Genomic DNA, 18,310 nt, shown 5'->3' with positions numbered 1-18,310 from the left:
CTGGAGAATCTTATTCTCACCAGCATGCTCTTCCTGCTGTTATTATTACAGCAATGAAACCTATTTTCAGAGACTTGGCTCATCCTGAGCTTCTAAGGAAATGTTTGCATGGGCAGACACAGAACCCAAATGAATGTTTCAGCAGCATAATTTGAAACCGCCTTCCTAAAACTGTATTTGTAGGCATGCATACAATGAAACTAGGAGTTCATGATGCTGTTATTACATTCAATTGTGGTAATATTGGAAAGTGTTGGATACTGAAAAAGCTGGGAATTAATCCTGGTGAAAATGTGATCACTGGGCTGCAACATTGCTATAAAATGAGGATAGCCGATGCAGACAGGTCTGCATCTAATATGGCGAATAAAGCAAGACAAACATCCACGAAGGTGGAAAAGAAGCTGGAAGACCTGCTAGAGGCCAAAGAAGGGCCATCATATGCAGCAGGACAGTTTTAATTAACCGTAAGTAACAAATTTCAAAAGTTTTTTCTTTAAAGTCAATTTCCAGCAAACTAAAATTTTCATTACATATGCCCAATTATATCAGAAACTATCATAGATAAATGAATGAAATTTTCAGAGACTCTGCATAACATAAAAAGCCACCTCTGGTACTACATTCATTAAAATTCCCCCATTAGGAAGTTCACAAAAATATTTTCTGCAGAAAAAACTTAATATTTTTTGTTAATAAATTTAAAAAAGTATTTCTTAAAAACTGTAAAATGGATAAAGTAGATTTTAGTACAGTTGACTCTATTAGCATCATGTAACATACAGTACAAATATTAAGGTCCTGCATCAAATAGTTTTTTCAGAAATGGGTCAAATACTTGGCAAAATTAACACAGGTTAGATAGGCAGGGTATGGTCCTCTTAAGTCCTAGTGCTGCAAACAATTCCATTTGTGACTGCAGGGTTATTTTTAATTAAGTTAGTCTGAAGATGTAGAATACAGTTAGCACTTCAGCACATCCTAAATGAGTGAAACTACAGTATCAGCAAAAAGGGGGGGGGGGGAGTGTGTGGGTGGTGAGCAGAGGCCACACAAGTGTGAGGATACTCACGAATCCGCACCAGCCCTGCAGCAGTGACTGCCGCAGCCCCACGGCCAGGTTGTACTCCTCGGAGCTGTGGTGCACCTGGTGCTGCGCCCACAGGATATGCACCTCTGCAAGAACAAAATTACGGGACTTCGTTTTTATTTATTTCTGTACTTCGTGCTTTACTAGCTTTATACCTGCGGCTTCACATGCTTACACACATGCCACACGCACATACACTCTAAGGGGGGGGGGGGGGGGGAACAACGCACCATGAAGAAATTATCCGAATTGGAGGGACATTGATGTGAAGTACGTTTACAGACCAACAAATATTATGATTTCAGAAAAATTGGATAATTGATTCAAAAGAAAGAGCTTCATAATTTGAGCAAGACAGTAGAGCATTGGTTCGTCAAATTGGTTCAAATGGCTCTGAGCACTATGGGACTTAATATCTGTGGTCATCAGTCCCCTAGAACTTAGAACTACTTAAACCTAACTAACCTAAGGACAGGACACACATCCATGCCTGGAGCAGGATTCGAACCTGCGACCGTAGGAGCTGCGCGGTTCCGGACTGAAGCGCGTAGAACCACTCGGCCAGAACTTCCGGCTTGTTGGTTCGTCTCTGGCCCTTGTGCAAGCAGTTATTTCGCTTGGCACTGATTGGTAAGAGTTGTTGGATGTGCTCCTGACGGATATCGTGCCAAATTCTGCCCAACTGGCGTCTTAGATTTTCAAAATGAGAGATGGTTGGAAGGGCTGTGCACTGACTTTTCAAACGCCCCTCGTATCTTTCACGGAGATTCATCGACAGTGGTACAACTGACTTCAAGATGCCCCAGGAAAATGTGCTTGGATCCTTGCTGCCCATGTTTTGCGTTCATGACCTAGAAGGTAATATTAACGGCAGCATGATAGACTTGTGGTGGCTTTCCATCACGCTGGTAGTGCACTGGACACATTCTGAGCGCCTTAGTGGTTTGCTGTCTGCAAAGCACACTTATTGCTTGCGTTTCACAAGGTGCTATATGGCACTCGTACGAGTTATGATCCGAAGATGGTTGTTCGATAACAGATACCGGTTGTCTAACTACTTATATATATTACGATCAAGACGGACTGATAGTGAGACACGAAGTCTTTTACAACTAAGGCCCGTAATGCAGAAGGTTGCAGACACAGGAATATAATATAATAATATAAATAATAATATAATATATAAATAATAATATATAAATAATAATATAATAATATATAAATAATAATATAAAACCCACGAACAACTTTGATGGACAAATGGAAAAGGCAACAGGGGCACACGATGAAATAGTGGAAAAACGGAAAGAAATGGCCGTGTGGGAGTAGGACTTGCGTACTTAGGGTTCCTTAAGAACTTAATTATGACAAGCTCTATAGGTTAACTGCCGTCTTTAGCAACTGCAATAAAAGTTTTAATCAGACCAAACGCCGTTCGTTTTATTTAAAGCGTCTTCAGCGGTAGCGGTAACAACGTTTTTCCTCTTACAGTTTTATTTGTTATGAACATCGTCAGGTTGCGTGATTTACTTATTACTATAAACAGTTTTTATTATTTTCGTTACTCAAAGAAAGATTAAGAAAAGGCAAACCTACGTTTCTAGCATTTGTAGACTTAGAGAAAGCTTTTGACAACGTTAACTGGAATACTCTCTTTCAAATTCTGAAGGTGGCAGGGGTAAAATACAAGGAGCGAAAGGCTATTTACAATTTGTACAGAAACCAGATGGCAGTTATAAGAGTTGAGGGACATGAAAGGGAAGCAGTGGTTGGGAAGGGAGTGAGACAGGGTTGTAGCCTCTCCCCGATGTTATTCAATCTGTATATTGAGCAAGCAGTAAAGGAAACAAAAGAAAAATTCGGAGTAGGTATTAAAATTCATGGAGAAGAAGTAAAAACTTTGAGGTTCGCCGATGACATTGTAATTCTGTCAGAGACAGCAAAGGACTTGGAAGAGCAGTTGAACGGAATGGACAGTGTCTTGAAAGGAAGATATAAGATGAACATCAACAAAAGCAAAACGAGGATAATGGAATGTAGTCAAATTAAATCGGGTGATGCTGAGGGGATTAGATTAGGAAATGAGACACTTAAAGTAGTAAAGGAGTTTTGCTATTTAGGGAGTAAAATAACTGATGATGGTCGAAGTAGAGAGGATATAAAATGTAGACTGGCAATGGCAAGGAAAGCGTTTCTGAAGAAGAGAAATTTGTTAACATCGAGTATAGATTTAAGTGTCAGGAAGTCGTTTCTGAAAGTATTTGTATGGAAGTGAAACATGGACGATAAATAGTTTGGACAAGAAGAGAATAGAAGCTTTCGAAATGTGGTGCTACAGAAGAATGCTGAAGCTAAGGTGGGTAGATCACGTAACTAATGAGGAGGTATTGAATAGAATTGTGGAGAAGAGGAGTTTGTGGCACAACTTGACGAGAAGAAGGAATTGGTTGGTATTCTGAGGCATCGAGGGATCACCAGTTTAGCATTGGAGGACAGCGTGGAGGGAGACCAAGAGATGAATACACTAAACAGATTCAGAAGGATGTAGGTTGCAGTAGGTACTGGGAGATGAAGAAGCTTGCACAGGATAGAGTAGCATGGAGAGCTGCATCAAACCAGTCTGAGGACTGAAGACCACAACAACAACAACAACAACAACAACTCAGCCTGCCGGTGTGGCCGTGCGGTTCTAGGCGCTTCAGTCTGGAACCGCGTGACCACTAAGGTCGCAAGTTCGAATCCTGCCTCGGGCATGGATATGTGTGATGTCCTTAGGTTAGTTAGGTTTAAGTAGTTCTAAGTTCTAGGGGACTGATGACCTCAGACGTTAAGTCCCATAGTGCTCAGAGCCATTTGAACTTTTCGTTACTCGCTGTTTTTTGTTGTTTATTGCAGTCTTTTTCGTCTTCCACGTGTATGTGTTTTTGTAGACAGCAGTTTTACTGCACTTAACACATTTGCACTTCTGTGTTGGAGAGTATCGCTGTCCTCTCGCCATTTAGTGTTTTGTTTTGCCAGTGGTGGAGATGTCTGCTGTTACTCGTTAGCGTTTTCCGACGGGTGATGGGGCGAGAGGGAGGGGGAGAGATTTTTTCCTTTAATACACTTCTTTCTGTGTATTGCCTTTATGTAGACAGTTATCAATTCCAGGTAATCGCGGTTTCTCGCCGATTTTCGCCTGTTATCAACATTGATACCAGCAAGATACTGGTCACAGATATTCCGAGACTTCCAAGAATGTTTTAATATCAAGTTTGTAGTCGAAGAAGAAATGACAAAAGAAATATCTTTTTCGCGTACAAATTAACGATTATCTGATTTTTTTCCCTTAATTGCACTGTGAAACCCTTCCTCTTGTGAAATTTCATGCTTTTACGTCAAGGGGGAATACTCTATACGTTTGAATGAGTTGGCACGTATCAAAATATGCGACGCAAATTACCGTATTTTTTGTTTGAATTGCTTTGGAAGCTTACTTTTTTACACCGCCACGTGAATACAGACGTCGGTATGCGACATAAATTTCAACTTGATACGTCAACCCTTCCCTGAAAAAAGATTTTTGGACGGACAGATAGACATCAAAGTTAAATATGAGGGTTCCCTTTTTACCGATTGAAGTGTGGAACCGTAAAAACGAAACTATAAGAAAATAGTGGAACTGATGCGTGATTCAGGTCGGTCAAGGGATCCACATCTACGTGATTACTCTGCTGTTCAAAATAAAGTGCCTGGCAGAGGGTTCAATAAACCACCTTCAAGCTGTCTCTCTACCGTTCCACTCTCGAACGGGACGCGGGCAAAAGAGCACTTAAATTTTTCTGTGCGAGCCCTGATTTCTCTTTATTTCATCGTGATTATCATTTCTCCCTATGTAGATGGGTGCCAACAGAATGTTTTCGCAATCGGAGTAGAAAACTGGTGATTGAAATTTCATGAGAAGATCCCGTCGCAACGAAAAACGCCTCTGTTTTAATGACTGCCACTCCAATTCACGTATCATGTCTGCGACACTGTCTCCCCTATTTCGCGATAATGCAGAACGAGCTGCCCTTCTTTGTACTTTTTCGATGTCATCCGTCAGTCCCACCTGATGCGGATCCCACATTGCACAGCAATACTCCAGAATAGGGCGGACAAGCGTGGTGTAAGCAGTCTCTTTAGTAGACCTGTTACACCTTCTAAGTGTTCTGACAATGAATTGCAGTCTTTGGTTTGCTCTACCCACAATATTATCTATGTGATCGTTCCAGTTCAGGTTATCTGTAATTGTAATTCCTAAGTATTTAGTTGAATTTACAGCCTTCAGATTTGTGTGACTTATCGCGTAATCGAAATTCAGCTGATTTCTTTTAGTACTCATGTGTATAACTTCACACTTTTCCTTATTCAGGGTCAAGTGCCACATTTCGCACCGTACAGATATCTTATCTAAATCATTTTTCAAGTCGTTTTGATCATCTGATGACTTTACAAGACGGTAAATGACAGCATCATTTGTATCGAGAGGTTGTAACAATGGAAAACTGTACTGAAATGTAGGAGGATCTGCAGCGAATTGACGCATGGTGCAGGGAATGGCAATTGAATCTCAACGTAGACAAGTGTAATGTGCTGCGAATACATAGAAAGATAGATCCCTTATCATTTAGCTACAAAATAGCAGGTCAGCAACTGGAAGCAGTTAATTCCATAAATTATCTGGGAGTACGCATTAGGAGGGATTTAAAATGGAATGATGATATAAAGTTGATCGTTGGTAAAGCAGATGCCAGACAGATTCATTGGAAGAATCCTAACGAAATGCAATCCGAAAACAAAGGAAGCAGGTTACAGTACACTTGTTCGCCCACTGCTTGAATACTGCTCAGCGGTGTGGGATCTGTAGCAGATAGGGTCGATATAAGAGATAGAGAAGATCCAACGGAGAGCAGCGCGCTTCGTTACAGGAACATTTAGTAATCGCGAAAGCGTTACGGAGATGATAGATAAACTCCAGTGGAAGATTCTGCAGGAGAGACGCTCAGTAGCTCGGTACGGACTTTTGTTAAAGTTTCGAAGCGTAAGCAGTATATTCGTCCCTCCTACGTATATCTCGCGAAGAGACCATGAGGATAAAAATCAGAGGGATTAGAGCCCACACAGAAGCACACCGACAATCCTTCTTTCCACGAAGAATACGACACTGGCATAGAAGGGAGAACCGATAGAGGTACTCAACGTGCCCTCCGCCACACACCGTCAGGTGGCTTGCGGAGTATAGATGTAGATGTAGAAACAATCTAAGACGGCTACTTAGATTGTCTCCTATGTCGTTAATATAGTACTATAATATATAAAAGAGATGGGAAAGGAATTGAACAGTTTGGTTGTATTTCCCATGGCAACCATACAAAGAATGTATGCTTCCTGTCTCTGTATGTAGCCACAGCTTGTTACAAAAAACATAAAAACGGCCGTTAGCCAGTTTGCTATGTCTGTTTCTACGTGTCCATCTCTTCCGTGCGGTATCGGACCAAATCATGGCCTTTAGACGATTAGACTGGTTCTAACTTCCAGCATGTGGCGGCTAAGTTTGGGCACGATCATTTGGCATGTCGGCTCACGTAAAGAAACGAGAATTAGTCTCTCTCTTTCCCTCCCAACTATCGCGTGAGCAAGGACCTTGTCTCAGTGGTCGCGGACTGGCTCATAGATACGATCGCCGCTGCCTGTGGCGTCACACAGCCGCGGCTAGAAGCTGCGCCCAAGGCGACCAAGGCGACGCGGAAGAGAAATGCCCAGTCAGAGGCGAATATTTCAGGCTTAGCCCACACGACGCAGCAAGACTACAGCTAGCCACGCCTACACATCCTTGGTCCGAACCATCGTCGTATATTCTAATGTCACTCACGCACTATACCCTTACCTCCAGCTCCACAGCACTTTGCATCTTTGTAGTGCTACATCTTCAGTGGGCTGCGATATCCACATCTACATCTACACTGGTGTCCAAAACTTAGGGACGAAAGCAACTTTCGCACCATGTGCAACTGCGGAGTAACACAGCTCAACGAAACTCGCACCATACGTAGAAACAACTACTACGGTACAGTGGAGTAGGTGAGTGAAAGAAGTACGCAATGAGACGAACATAAATGTCACTTATTTGAAGACAATAATCAAACAGTAGTCATAACGATTCCTGAGGATCTCCTGGACCTTACAAAAATCTGGAAAAGGTTCTTAATACACTGAAGAACCAAAGAAACTGGAACATGTAGCGGGGCTTTGAATTTCGCCGCGCTACACTCGTTCCCTCAGATAAAAAATATCCCGTCGCAGCGGTATGAGCGCTCGACGGCAGAGAAAATACTAAAATGGTAACACTTTTTTTGTTTTCTATCCGTTTTTTGTTTGTCTCTTGATAGCCAAAGCTTAAGGCAGACGTGATCTGGAAGACGTAAAAACAAAATACTTATTAGCTAGTCTTTATCTGATTTTAATGTATAGACATATTGTGAAAGTTGTTAATAAATTCGGAGGATGGAAGTAGCAAAGTAAATTAAATTGCATACAGTATGAAGATTATTTTAATTGGTATAAATTAGAAATTCCTGGACAATGAAACTTATTGCAAGATTTCGGAGCCGACTTTTCACACAGAAATGAAGGAGATTTTTGAAGACCTGGACGCCGCCCGAAAGAAGACAAGTTAACCTGGTAAAGGATGATTTATCTACGCCACTTCCCCATGTAAGTTACATTTTGTTATTCTCTGTTTCTTTTCAGTAAGTTTTGTAGTGGAAATTGGTTTAACTTTTGCTCAAAAACGCCACAAGGACCACCCCAACAATAGCTTTTCCGAATAACGAAGTCCGATAGCTTTTCTGTAATACAAAGTCGGATTTGCTTTTCATTCTTTCCCTTTTTCACGGTCTCTCTTCTCCCATATATTTTTTTTATTAACCACTATAAACACCTGCCTAATATCGTGTAGGGTCCCCGCGAGCACGCAGAAGTGCCGCAGCACCACGTAGCGTTGACTCAACTAATCTCTGAAGTAGTGCTGGAGGGAACTGATACCATGAATCCTGCAGGGTTGTCCATAAATCCTGCAGAGTACGAAGGGGGGGGGGGGAGGAGGAGGTCTTTTCTGGACAGCACGTTGCAAGGCATCTCAGACGTGCTCAGTAATGTTCATGTCTGGGGAGTTTGGTGGCCAGCAGAAGTGTCTAAACACACATGAGCGTTTCTGGAGCCACTCTGTAGCAATTCTGGACGTGTGGGGGGTCGCATTGTGCTGCTGGAATTGGTCAAGTCTATCGGAATAAACAATGGACGTGAATGGATGCACGTGATCGGAAAGGATGCTTACGTACGTGTCACCTGTCAGAGTGTAATCATATACAGTAGATGTTCTTGCAACATACTGTGTCTTACCTTTATCTGCGATAGTGATGTAGGCCGAAACGATGAATTAAAATTTGTACTACTGTCAGGAATCGAACCCAGGTCTCCTCCATACTACACTCATGCTCATAAATTAAGGATAATTGCAGAATGTGGTGCCACACAACGTGGCACTACACAAAATTGGCAGTAATAGCATAGGCACATAGGGAACACACACAACACAGATCTGTATGTCAACGGTATTGGTGAAGAGTTGAGAAAACCGTCCAGAAACATATGTGCTACAAAACACCTCTGTTTCCTGCGCATGTACCCCGACATCAATATGGGATATGATCACCATGCACACGTACACAGGCCGCACAACGGGTTGGCATACTCTGGATCAGGTGGTCGAGCAGCTGCTGGGTACAGCCTCCCATGCTTGCACCAGTGCCTGTCGGAGCTCCTGAGGTGTCGTAGGGGTTTGAAGACGTGCAGCGATACGTCGACCGAGTGCATCCCAGACGTGCTCTATGGGGTTTAGGTCAGGAGAACAGGCAGGCCACTCCATTTGCCTGATATCTTCTGTTTCAAGGTACTCCTCCACGATGGCAGCTCGGTGGGACCATGCATTATCATCCAACAGGAGGAAAGTGGGACCCACTGCACCCCTGAAAAGGCGGACATACTGGTGCAAAATGACGTCCCGATACACGTGACCTGTTACAGTTCCTCTGTCAAAGACATGCAGGGGTGTATGCGCACCAATCATAATCCCACCCCACACCATCAAACCGCGACCTCCATACAGGTCCCTTTCAAGGTCATTAACGGGTATTTGGTTCCTGGTTCACAACAGATGAAAACTCGGCGAGAATCAGTGTTCAGACTATACCTGCACTCGGCCGTGCACATAACCTGGGACCACTGTTCCAATGACCATGTACTTGGTCCTTGACACCAGGCTTTACGGGCTCTCCTGTGACCAGGGGTCAGTGGAATGCACCTTGCAGGTCTCCAGGCGAATAAACCGTGTCTGTTCAGTTGTCTGTAGGCTGTGTGTCTGGAGACAACTGTTCCAGTGGCTGCGGTAAGGTCCCGAGCAAGGTTACCTGCAGTACTCCGTGGCCGTCTGTGGGCACTGATGGTGAGATATCGATCTCCTTGTGGTGTTGTACACTGTGGACGTCCCGTGCTGTAGCGCCTGGACACGTTTCCTGTCTGCTGAAATAGTTGCCACAATCTTTGAGACCACAGTTTGTGGCACACGGAGGGCCCGTGCTACGACCTGCTGTGTTTGACCAGCCTCCAGTCGCCCTAGTATTCTACCCCTCATCGACATGTGTTCTTTGAGCCATTTTCGACACACAGCCACCATTAGCACGTCTGAAAACGTTTGCACACTTACTCGCTGCACCGTACTCTCACATGCACCAACACACCTCTGCTTATGTGGACTGCTGCCAGCGCCCCCGGGGGACGACCGCAGGACAAATGCACCGCATGGTCATACCCCGAGGTGACTTAATGCCGCAAACCGCCCACCAGAGCGTTGTTTCACCATGTATCAGCATTATCCTTAATTTATGAGAACAAGCGTAGTTATCTCCATTGTCTATTGCTCTACACCGGGACTGCGGCTACCACTCCTACATGGACGACCCTAGTACGTCTCTCTCCCAACACAAAATGCAGTTTACGCTTTAGCCTGTTGCCGTTCCCCTTCTAAGCTCGCATCAGGCTTTCCGATATTGGAATAGCTCCTTACAAGGGAACCTCCCCATTGCACCCCCCTCAGATTTAGTTATAAGTTGGCACAGTGGATAGGCCTTGAAAAACTGAACACAGATCAATCGAGAAAACAGGAAGAAGTTGTGTGGAACTATGAAAAAAATTAGTAAAATATACAAATTGAGTAGTCCATGCGCAACATAGGCAACATCAAGGAGAATGTGACTTCAGGAGCGTCGTGGTCCCGTGGTTAGCATGAGTAGCTGCAGAACAAGAAGTCCTTGGTTCAAGTCTTCCCTTGACTGAAAATTTTACTTTCTTTATTTTCGCGAAGTTTTGATCTGTCCGTTCGTTCATTGACGTCTCTGTTCACTGCAATAAGTTTAGTGTCTGTGTTTTCGACCGCACCGCAAAACCGTGCGATTAGTAGACGAAAGGACGTGCCTTTCCAACGGGAACCGAAAACATTTGATTGCAAGGTCATAGGTCAACCGATTCCTCCACAGGAAAACACGTCTCATACATTCTATACGACACTGGTGACGGCATGTGCGTGACATGATAGGAATATGTTGTCGACCCACCTAACTTGTACACTTAGCGAATGGGTAAAAAGATTCTTCTATCTTGCCCGATTTAGGTTTTCTTGTGGATGTGATAACACTCCCAAAAAAGTGATGAAAACATAAGAGTTTTCACATAAACTGAAAATAAAAAATTAAAATTTTCACTGGAGGCAAGACTTGAACCTAGGACCTCTCGTTCCGTAGCTGTTCTTGCTAACCACGGGACCACGGCGCTATTTGACTTCCACTGTTCTTGATGTTGCCTATCTTTGCATGGACTACTCAGTTTGTATATTTTATTAATTTTTTTCATAGTTCCACACAACTTCTTCCTCTTTTCGCGATTGATCTGTGTTCAGTTTTTCAAGGCCTATCCACTGTGCCAACTTATAACTAAATCTGAGGGGGGTGCGATGGGGAGGTTCCCTTGTTAGCAATGGGCGAAATGGGGTTAGTCTTATTCATATCTCAGGCGTACATGATATATTAATCACACACAGTCTATTTTCCTGGGATATATTGAGTCCCATCTTTATCTGCAATAATGGTGTAGGCTGAAGCAATGGCCTGAGGTGAGACTTGGGATTTGCATCAGGGAAGGAGACGTAGTAGGGTAGTCAGTGTAGCGGTGGTAGCCGCAGTCCCATCGTGGCACAGTGGGTAGTGCATTTGCTTAGTAAGTAGGAGACCTGGTAAAAATTTTAATTCATTGCTTCAGCCTACATGCTTATTGTATTACGCTTTCCTTCTCTTTCTCCACAGGATGACCACAGCTCATGCCAAGGCTGTGAAGAACAACTGAAAAACCTGATCTTGTTTCTAACATGTATTAGAAGTCACAACACTCTGTTTGCAGTGACGTTACAGGTTCTGTGAAGGACAGCTATCAGCAAATCCAGGAAAGCCTGGTATGAGAACAGTGCTCAAACTGCTTCTCGACTTTTCTCTTTAAAGTATTCTGAAGCAAATATTGTGTCACAGTCGCTGCTCACGGTCGAAATACCTCGATACAGGTACTACGCTTTATCTAAACGACGGTGTTGAGTATGATATTAATTATGTAAAGGTTTTTTTTTAAATTACCGCTACCAGTCACAAACTTTGGCAACTATTGTATTATTTATTTAACGACATGTTTGGAGGGAATATCTCATCTTCAGGCTAAATGGCTTTACAAAAACAGCTTTACAGGAAGGTCATACTGATGTTACATAGTCTTCTCGTAAATGCTGTGGTCATCCTGTGGAAGAAGAGAAAACTTACAAGGGAACCTCCCCATCGCACCCCCCTCAGATTTAGTTATAAGTTGGCACAGTGGATAGGCCTTGAAAAACTGAACACAGATCAATCGAGAAAACCTGAAGAAGCTGTGTGGAACTATGAAAAAAATTAGTAAAATATACAAACTGAGTAGTCCATCCGAAGATAGGCAACATCAAGGACAATGGGTGTCACGGAGCGCCGTGGTCCCGTGGTTAGCGAGAGCAGCTACCAAACAAGAGGTCCTAGGTTCAAGTCTTCCCTCGAGCGAAAAGTTTAAATTTTTATTTTCAGTTTATGTGACAAACTCTTATGTTTTCATATCTTTTTTCGGAGTGATTATCACATCCACAAGAAAACCTAAATCGGGCAAGGTAGAAGAAACTTTTTACCCATTCGCCAAGTGTGCAAGTTAGGTGTGTCGACAACATATTCCTGTAATGTGACGCACATGCCGTCACCAGTGTCGTATAGAATATTTCAGACGTGTTTTCCTGTGGAGGAATCGGTTGACCTATGAATTTGCGATCAAATGTTTTCGGTTCCTATTGGAGAGGCACGTCCTTTCGTCTACTAATCGCACGGTTTTGCGGTGCGGTCGCAAAACACAGACACTAAACTTATTACAGTGAACAGAGACGTCAATGAACGAACGGACAGATCATAACTTTGCGAAAATAAAATTTTCATTGAGGCAAGACTTGAACCAAGGACCTCTCATTCCGCAGCTACTCACGCTAACCATGGGACCACGGCGCTCCTTTTGCTACGATCTCCTTGATGTTGCATATGTTGCGCATGAACTACTCAGTTTGTATATTTTACTAATTTTTTTCATAGTTCCACACAACTTCTTCCTGTTTTCTCGATTGATCTGTGTCCAGTTTTCCATGGCCTATCCACTGGGCCAACTTATAACTAAATCTGAGGGGGGTGCGATGGGGAGGTTCCCTTGTTAGTAAGAGGCGATGTCAGTTTGGAAGCTGGACTGATGTTTGCACGAAAATGTTTTGTAACGGTCGCTCACTTATTTTTGGAAGCCCAAAATTGGATGTTTCTCGTTCGGGATTTGTGTCCTGCAAAGTGGTAATTCCTTTGCTCTCTGTTATTCAGCGTACTATGCTAAGTGTAAAAACCTTTGCAAAACCAGTACAGATTTCTGTAGAGTGAATCTCTCACGAAACAGTACGAGATCGATTTTTTCCGCAAACAGGTGTCTGGAAATAGTGAAATTACGGTAATTTTCACAACTAACACTTACTATCACGTTAAAGGTAATTTGCGTGGGGGCTCAGAGTCTAAATAAGTTGAGTGCAGGGAACAGCAGCGGCTAGCGCGTTCAACGGACAGCGGTATCGGAGACGGTTGGAACACGCGGTAACCGACAGTTGCTACAGTTACATCAGGCGATTTCTCCAGTGGCGGACGCAGATCAACAGCAGTACGACGGCAGCATCTTCGAGTACTCCAGGGCAGTCTTCACTGTCGACTTCCACTACAACCGACGGCATCACCATGCCAGAGGGAACCATCTCAGATCAGGTAAGTGCCTGCGCAAATAGTGAGACAGTGTATAACTCTGAAGTTCAAGCTCCAGTTAGAGATCTGGTGGATACAAAACAGGCACCTAGTATGTGTAATTCTGAAAACGGAAGTGACCGTTACAAAACATTTTCATGCAAACATCAGTCCAGCTTCCAATGTGACATCGCCTCTTACTAACAAGGGAACCTCCCCATCGCACCCCCCTCAGATTTAGTTATAAATTGACACAGTGGATAGGCCTTGAAAAACTGAACACAGATCAATCGAGAAAACAGGAAGAAGTTGTGTGGAACTATGAAAAAACAAGCAAAATATACAAACTGAGTAGTCCAGGTGTAAGATATGCAACACAAGGACAATGTAAGCTGAAGAGCACCGTGGTCCCGTGATTAGAGTGAGTAACTGCGAGACGAGAGGTCCTTGGTTCGAGTCCCTCCCTCGAGTAAAAATTTTACTTACTTTATTTTCGCGAAGTTACGATCTGACCGTTCATTCATTGACGTCTCTGTTCGCTGTAATACGTTTAGTGTCTGTGTTTTGCGACCGCACCGCAAAACCGTGCGATTAGTAGACGAAAGGACGTGCCTCTCCAATAGGAACCGAAAACATTTGATTGCAAATTCATGGGTCAACCGATTCCTCCACAGGAAAACACGTCTGAAATATTCTATACGACACTGGTGACGGCATGTGCGTCACATTACAGGAATATGTTGTCGACCCACCTAACTTACACACTTGGCGAATGGGTAAAAAGATTCTTCTACCTTGCCCGATTTAGGTTTTCTTGTGGATGTGATAATCACTCCGAAAAAAGTGATGAAAACATAAGAGTTTGTCACTTAAACGGCAACAAATGAATGCAACAGTTTCACAGTCGCACAGTTTTCCCTGTGCTCTGTCAAAACATACGTTTTTAACGTTTTCAAGTTTTTCCGTGTGTAGACCGTCAAATCCTGCATGTGTCCAAGCAAATCTGAACATGTCCTGGAATTTTGGAGAGCGAAGTTGATCATGTCTGAGTGCATGAACTTTGATAATTGTCTGAAAATAAAAAATTAAAACTTTTCACTCGAGGGAGGATTGAACCAGGGACCTTCCGCTCCGTAGCTGCTCACGGTAACCACGGGACCACGGTGCTCCTCAGTGTACACGTACCTTGATGTGGATTATCTTGCACACGAACTACTCAGTTTGTATATTTTGCTTATTTTTTCATAGTTCCATACAACTTCTTCCTGTTTTCTCGATTGATCTGTGTTCAGTTTTTCATGGCCTATCCCTGTGCCAACTTATAACTAAATCTGAGGGGGGTGCGATGGGGAGGTTCCCTTGTAAGTTTTCTCTTCTTCCATAGGATGACCACAGCATTTACGAGAAGTCAATGTAACATCAGTATGACCTTATTGTAAAGCTGTTTTTGTAATGCCATTTACCCTGAAGATGAGGTATTCCCTCGAAACATGTCGCTAAATAAATGAGTAATAAAATAGTTGACAAAGTTTGTGACTGGTAGGAGTAATTAAAAAAAACCTTTACATATTTCTTCAGACAGTCACGGTCAAAAAATAGTCAAAATGATATTTATTAATTAAAATATGATACTGCGGAAAGAGTTTGACAGAGCACTGAAAGATCTAAGTCGAAACAAGACCCCGGGAGTAGTCAACTTTCCATTAGAGCTACTGACAGCCTTGGGAGAGCCAGTCTTGACAGAACTCTACCATCTGGTGAGCAAGATGTATGAGACATACGAAATACCCTCAGACTTCAAGAAGAATATAATAATTCCAATCCCAAACAAAGCAGGTGTTGACAGATGTGAAAATTACTGAACTATCAGTTTAATAAGTCACAGCTGCAAAATACTAACAAGAATTCTTTACAGACGAATGGAAAAACTGGTGGAAGCCGATCTCGGGGACGATCAGTTTGGATTCCGTAGAAATGTTGGAACACGTGAGGTAATACTGACCCTAACACTTACCTTAGAAGATAAAGGAAAGGCAAACCTACGTTTCTAGCATTGGTAGACTGAGAGAAAGCTTCTGACAATGTTGACTGGAATACTCTCTTTCGAATTCTGAAGGTGGCAGGGGTAAAGTACAGGGAGCGAAAGGCTATTTACAGTTTGTACAGAAACCAGATGGCAGTTACAAGAGTCGAGGGACATGAAAGGAAAGCAGTGGTTGGGAAGGGAGTGAGACAGGGTTGCAGCCTCTCCCCGATGCTATTCAATCTGTATATTAAGCAAGCAGTAAAGGAAACAAAAGAAAAATTCGGAGTAGGTATTAAAATTCATGGAGAAGAAGTAAAAACTTTGAGGTTCGCCGATGATATTGAAATTCTGTCAGAGACAGCAAAGGACTTGGAAGAGCAGTTGAACGGAATGGACAGTGTCTTGAAAGGAGGATATTAGGTGAACTTCAGCAAAAGCAAAACGAGGATAATGGAATGTAGTCAAATTAAGTCGGGTGATGCTGAGGGAATTAGATTAGGAAATGAGACACTTAAAGTAGTAAAGGAGTTTTGCTATTTGGAGAGAAAAATAACTGATGAAGTTCGAAGTAGAGAGAATATAAAATGTAGACTGGCAATGGCAAGGAAAGCGTTCTGAAGAAAAGGAATTTGGTAACATCGAGTATGGACTTAAAAGTAAGGAAGTCGTTTCTGAAGGTATTTGTATGGAGTGTAGCCATGTATGGAAGTGAAACATGGACGATAAATAGTTTAGACATGAAGAGAATAGAAGCTTTCGAAATGTGGTGCTACAGAAGAATGAAGATTGGATGGGTAGATCACATAACTAATGAGGAGGTATTGAGTAGAATTGGGGAGAAGAGGAGTTTGTGGCACAACTTGAATAGAAGAAGGGATCGGTTGGTAGAACATGTTCTGAGGCATCAAGGGATCACCAATTTAGTATTGGAGGGCAGCGTGGAGGGTAACAATCGTAGAGGGAGACCAAGAGATGAACACATTACGCAGATTCAGAAGGTTGCAGGCTGCATTAGGTACTGGAAGATGAAGAAGCTTGCACAGGATAAAGTAACATGGAGAGCTGCATCAAACTAGTCTCAGGACTGAAGACCACAACAACAACAATTAAAACAACGTTACAAATACGTCGATAACTTATGAGACACTTTATCCCGGAAATCCACGTTCCAATTTGTAATTTACGATTAAAACGAAACCTTTTTGATTTACGAAACTTCCTGGCAGATTAAAACTGTGTGCCGGACCGAGACTCGAACTCGGGACCTATTGACTTTCGCGGGCAAGTGCTGTACCAACTGAGCCACCGAAGCACGACTCATGCCCCGTTCTCACAGCTTTACTTCTGCCAGTACCTCGTCTGTTACCTTGCAAACTTTACAGAAGTTCTCCTGCGAACCTTGCAAAACTAGCACTCCTGAAAGAAAGGATATTGCGGAGACATGTCTTAGCCACAGCCTAAGGGATGTTTCCAGAATGAGATTTGATTTATGTACGAACTGCATTCTGTTGGTTTTTATTTTCTGCTTACTTTTTTTCTGGAACTGTATTTCGTTTGGTGAACTTAACTGCGTACCACCAACACCGACTCAAAGGAAGGCCTCGGCGCTTGTTCGTGACGTCACGTCAGCTAGGCACGGCGAACGCCAGGTCTGTTGCAGGCATACTCATAATGGTGGTGTCTCCCTCTCTGACACAGCAAAATTGAAACTACTGGCGGTAGTTGACCAACACACATTTTTCTGGGAGATTTCTGCAATCAATTAATAGTGCAATTGATTACACTTCTTAACAAATAGTGTACTCCTGAACTTAAATTTCCGCCTATTTTAAGGATTGACATACAAAAACAACTTCACGGTCCAGCAGAAACAGAATTCGTGCTTCTTTACCTTATTTGTAAATCTGAGGAAGTTACGTTTGTACTGGGTTGCTTTTACAAGAAACTGTGAACATATTGGTGCTCTTCTTTAGGTATCTTGGTTGACTATGGAGTGAGGAGCAGTGAATGTTAATGAAATATTTTGCGATTGTACACGTTGGGGGAGGGGGTGGGGGACAGAGGAAGAGGCAAAAGAGAGGTACTTGTTTTATCAAATAAATTTTTTTTATCTTATAAAGTTTCTCCTTTCAGTTGCAAGAGGGGGAATATTTATCTTTTCTAATGTGCATGTTTAAAAAAGTTTAAGCTCAGCAGTATTTTCGACTCGCATTCGGGAGGACGACGGTTCAATCCCGCGCCCGGCCATCTTGATTTAGGTTTTCCGTGATTTCCCTAAATCGCTCCAGGCAAATTCCGGGATGGTTCTTTTCAAAGGGCACGGCCGACTTCCTTCCCCGTCCTTTCATAATCCGATGAGACCGATGACCTCGCTGTCTGGTCTCCTTCCCCGAAACAACCAACCAACAAGTATTTTCGATGTATGAAGCTATTTTGTTTCCTGTTTAGAATTCCTTTCGTTGAAAACAACTGTAATCTAATAACCGGCAACAGTTGGAGATTTACACATGTAAATTAGTTCACATTTCCAGTGACGATGTCAAACGAAAGTAAATAAATAAAAGAAACGAGTTAATTGTAAGGGGTTGGGGTAAGTTTCGATAACAAAATGGATCAAGTAAATATAGTAACTTGAATGTAGAATTTCCGAATCTTGGAATGGGGCAAAGCATCTCATATTGATCTACGTTTGTTTCGACAGGCTTCTGTAATACAGAACTATGATCTTCATTTGTAGCTTTA

General features: G+C 42.8%; 1 protein-coding gene across 1 annotated transcript in view; it reads right to left on the bottom strand.

Moving 5' to 3' along the window:
• LOC126215164 (alkylglycerol monooxygenase-like) overlaps positions 1-18,310 on the bottom strand; it is a 232,049-nt gene that overhangs the window by 37,240 nt on the left and 176,499 nt on the right. Inside the window, exon 4 of the mRNA XM_049941833.1 lies at positions 1,073-1,176. Coding sequence (XP_049797790.1) covers positions 1,073-1,176 — 104 coding nt within the window. The remainder of the gene's footprint in view (positions 1-1,072; positions 1,177-18,310) is intronic.

The sequence above is a fragment of the Schistocerca nitens genome, chromosome 12 (genome assembly GCF_023898315.1).
Source record: "Schistocerca nitens isolate TAMUIC-IGC-003100 chromosome 12, iqSchNite1.1, whole genome shotgun sequence".
NCBI lineage: Eukaryota > Metazoa > Arthropoda > Insecta > Orthoptera > Acrididae > Schistocerca > Schistocerca nitens.
Note: the sequence above shows the minus strand (reverse complement) of the source record. Positions and strands in the feature narration are given on the sequence as shown.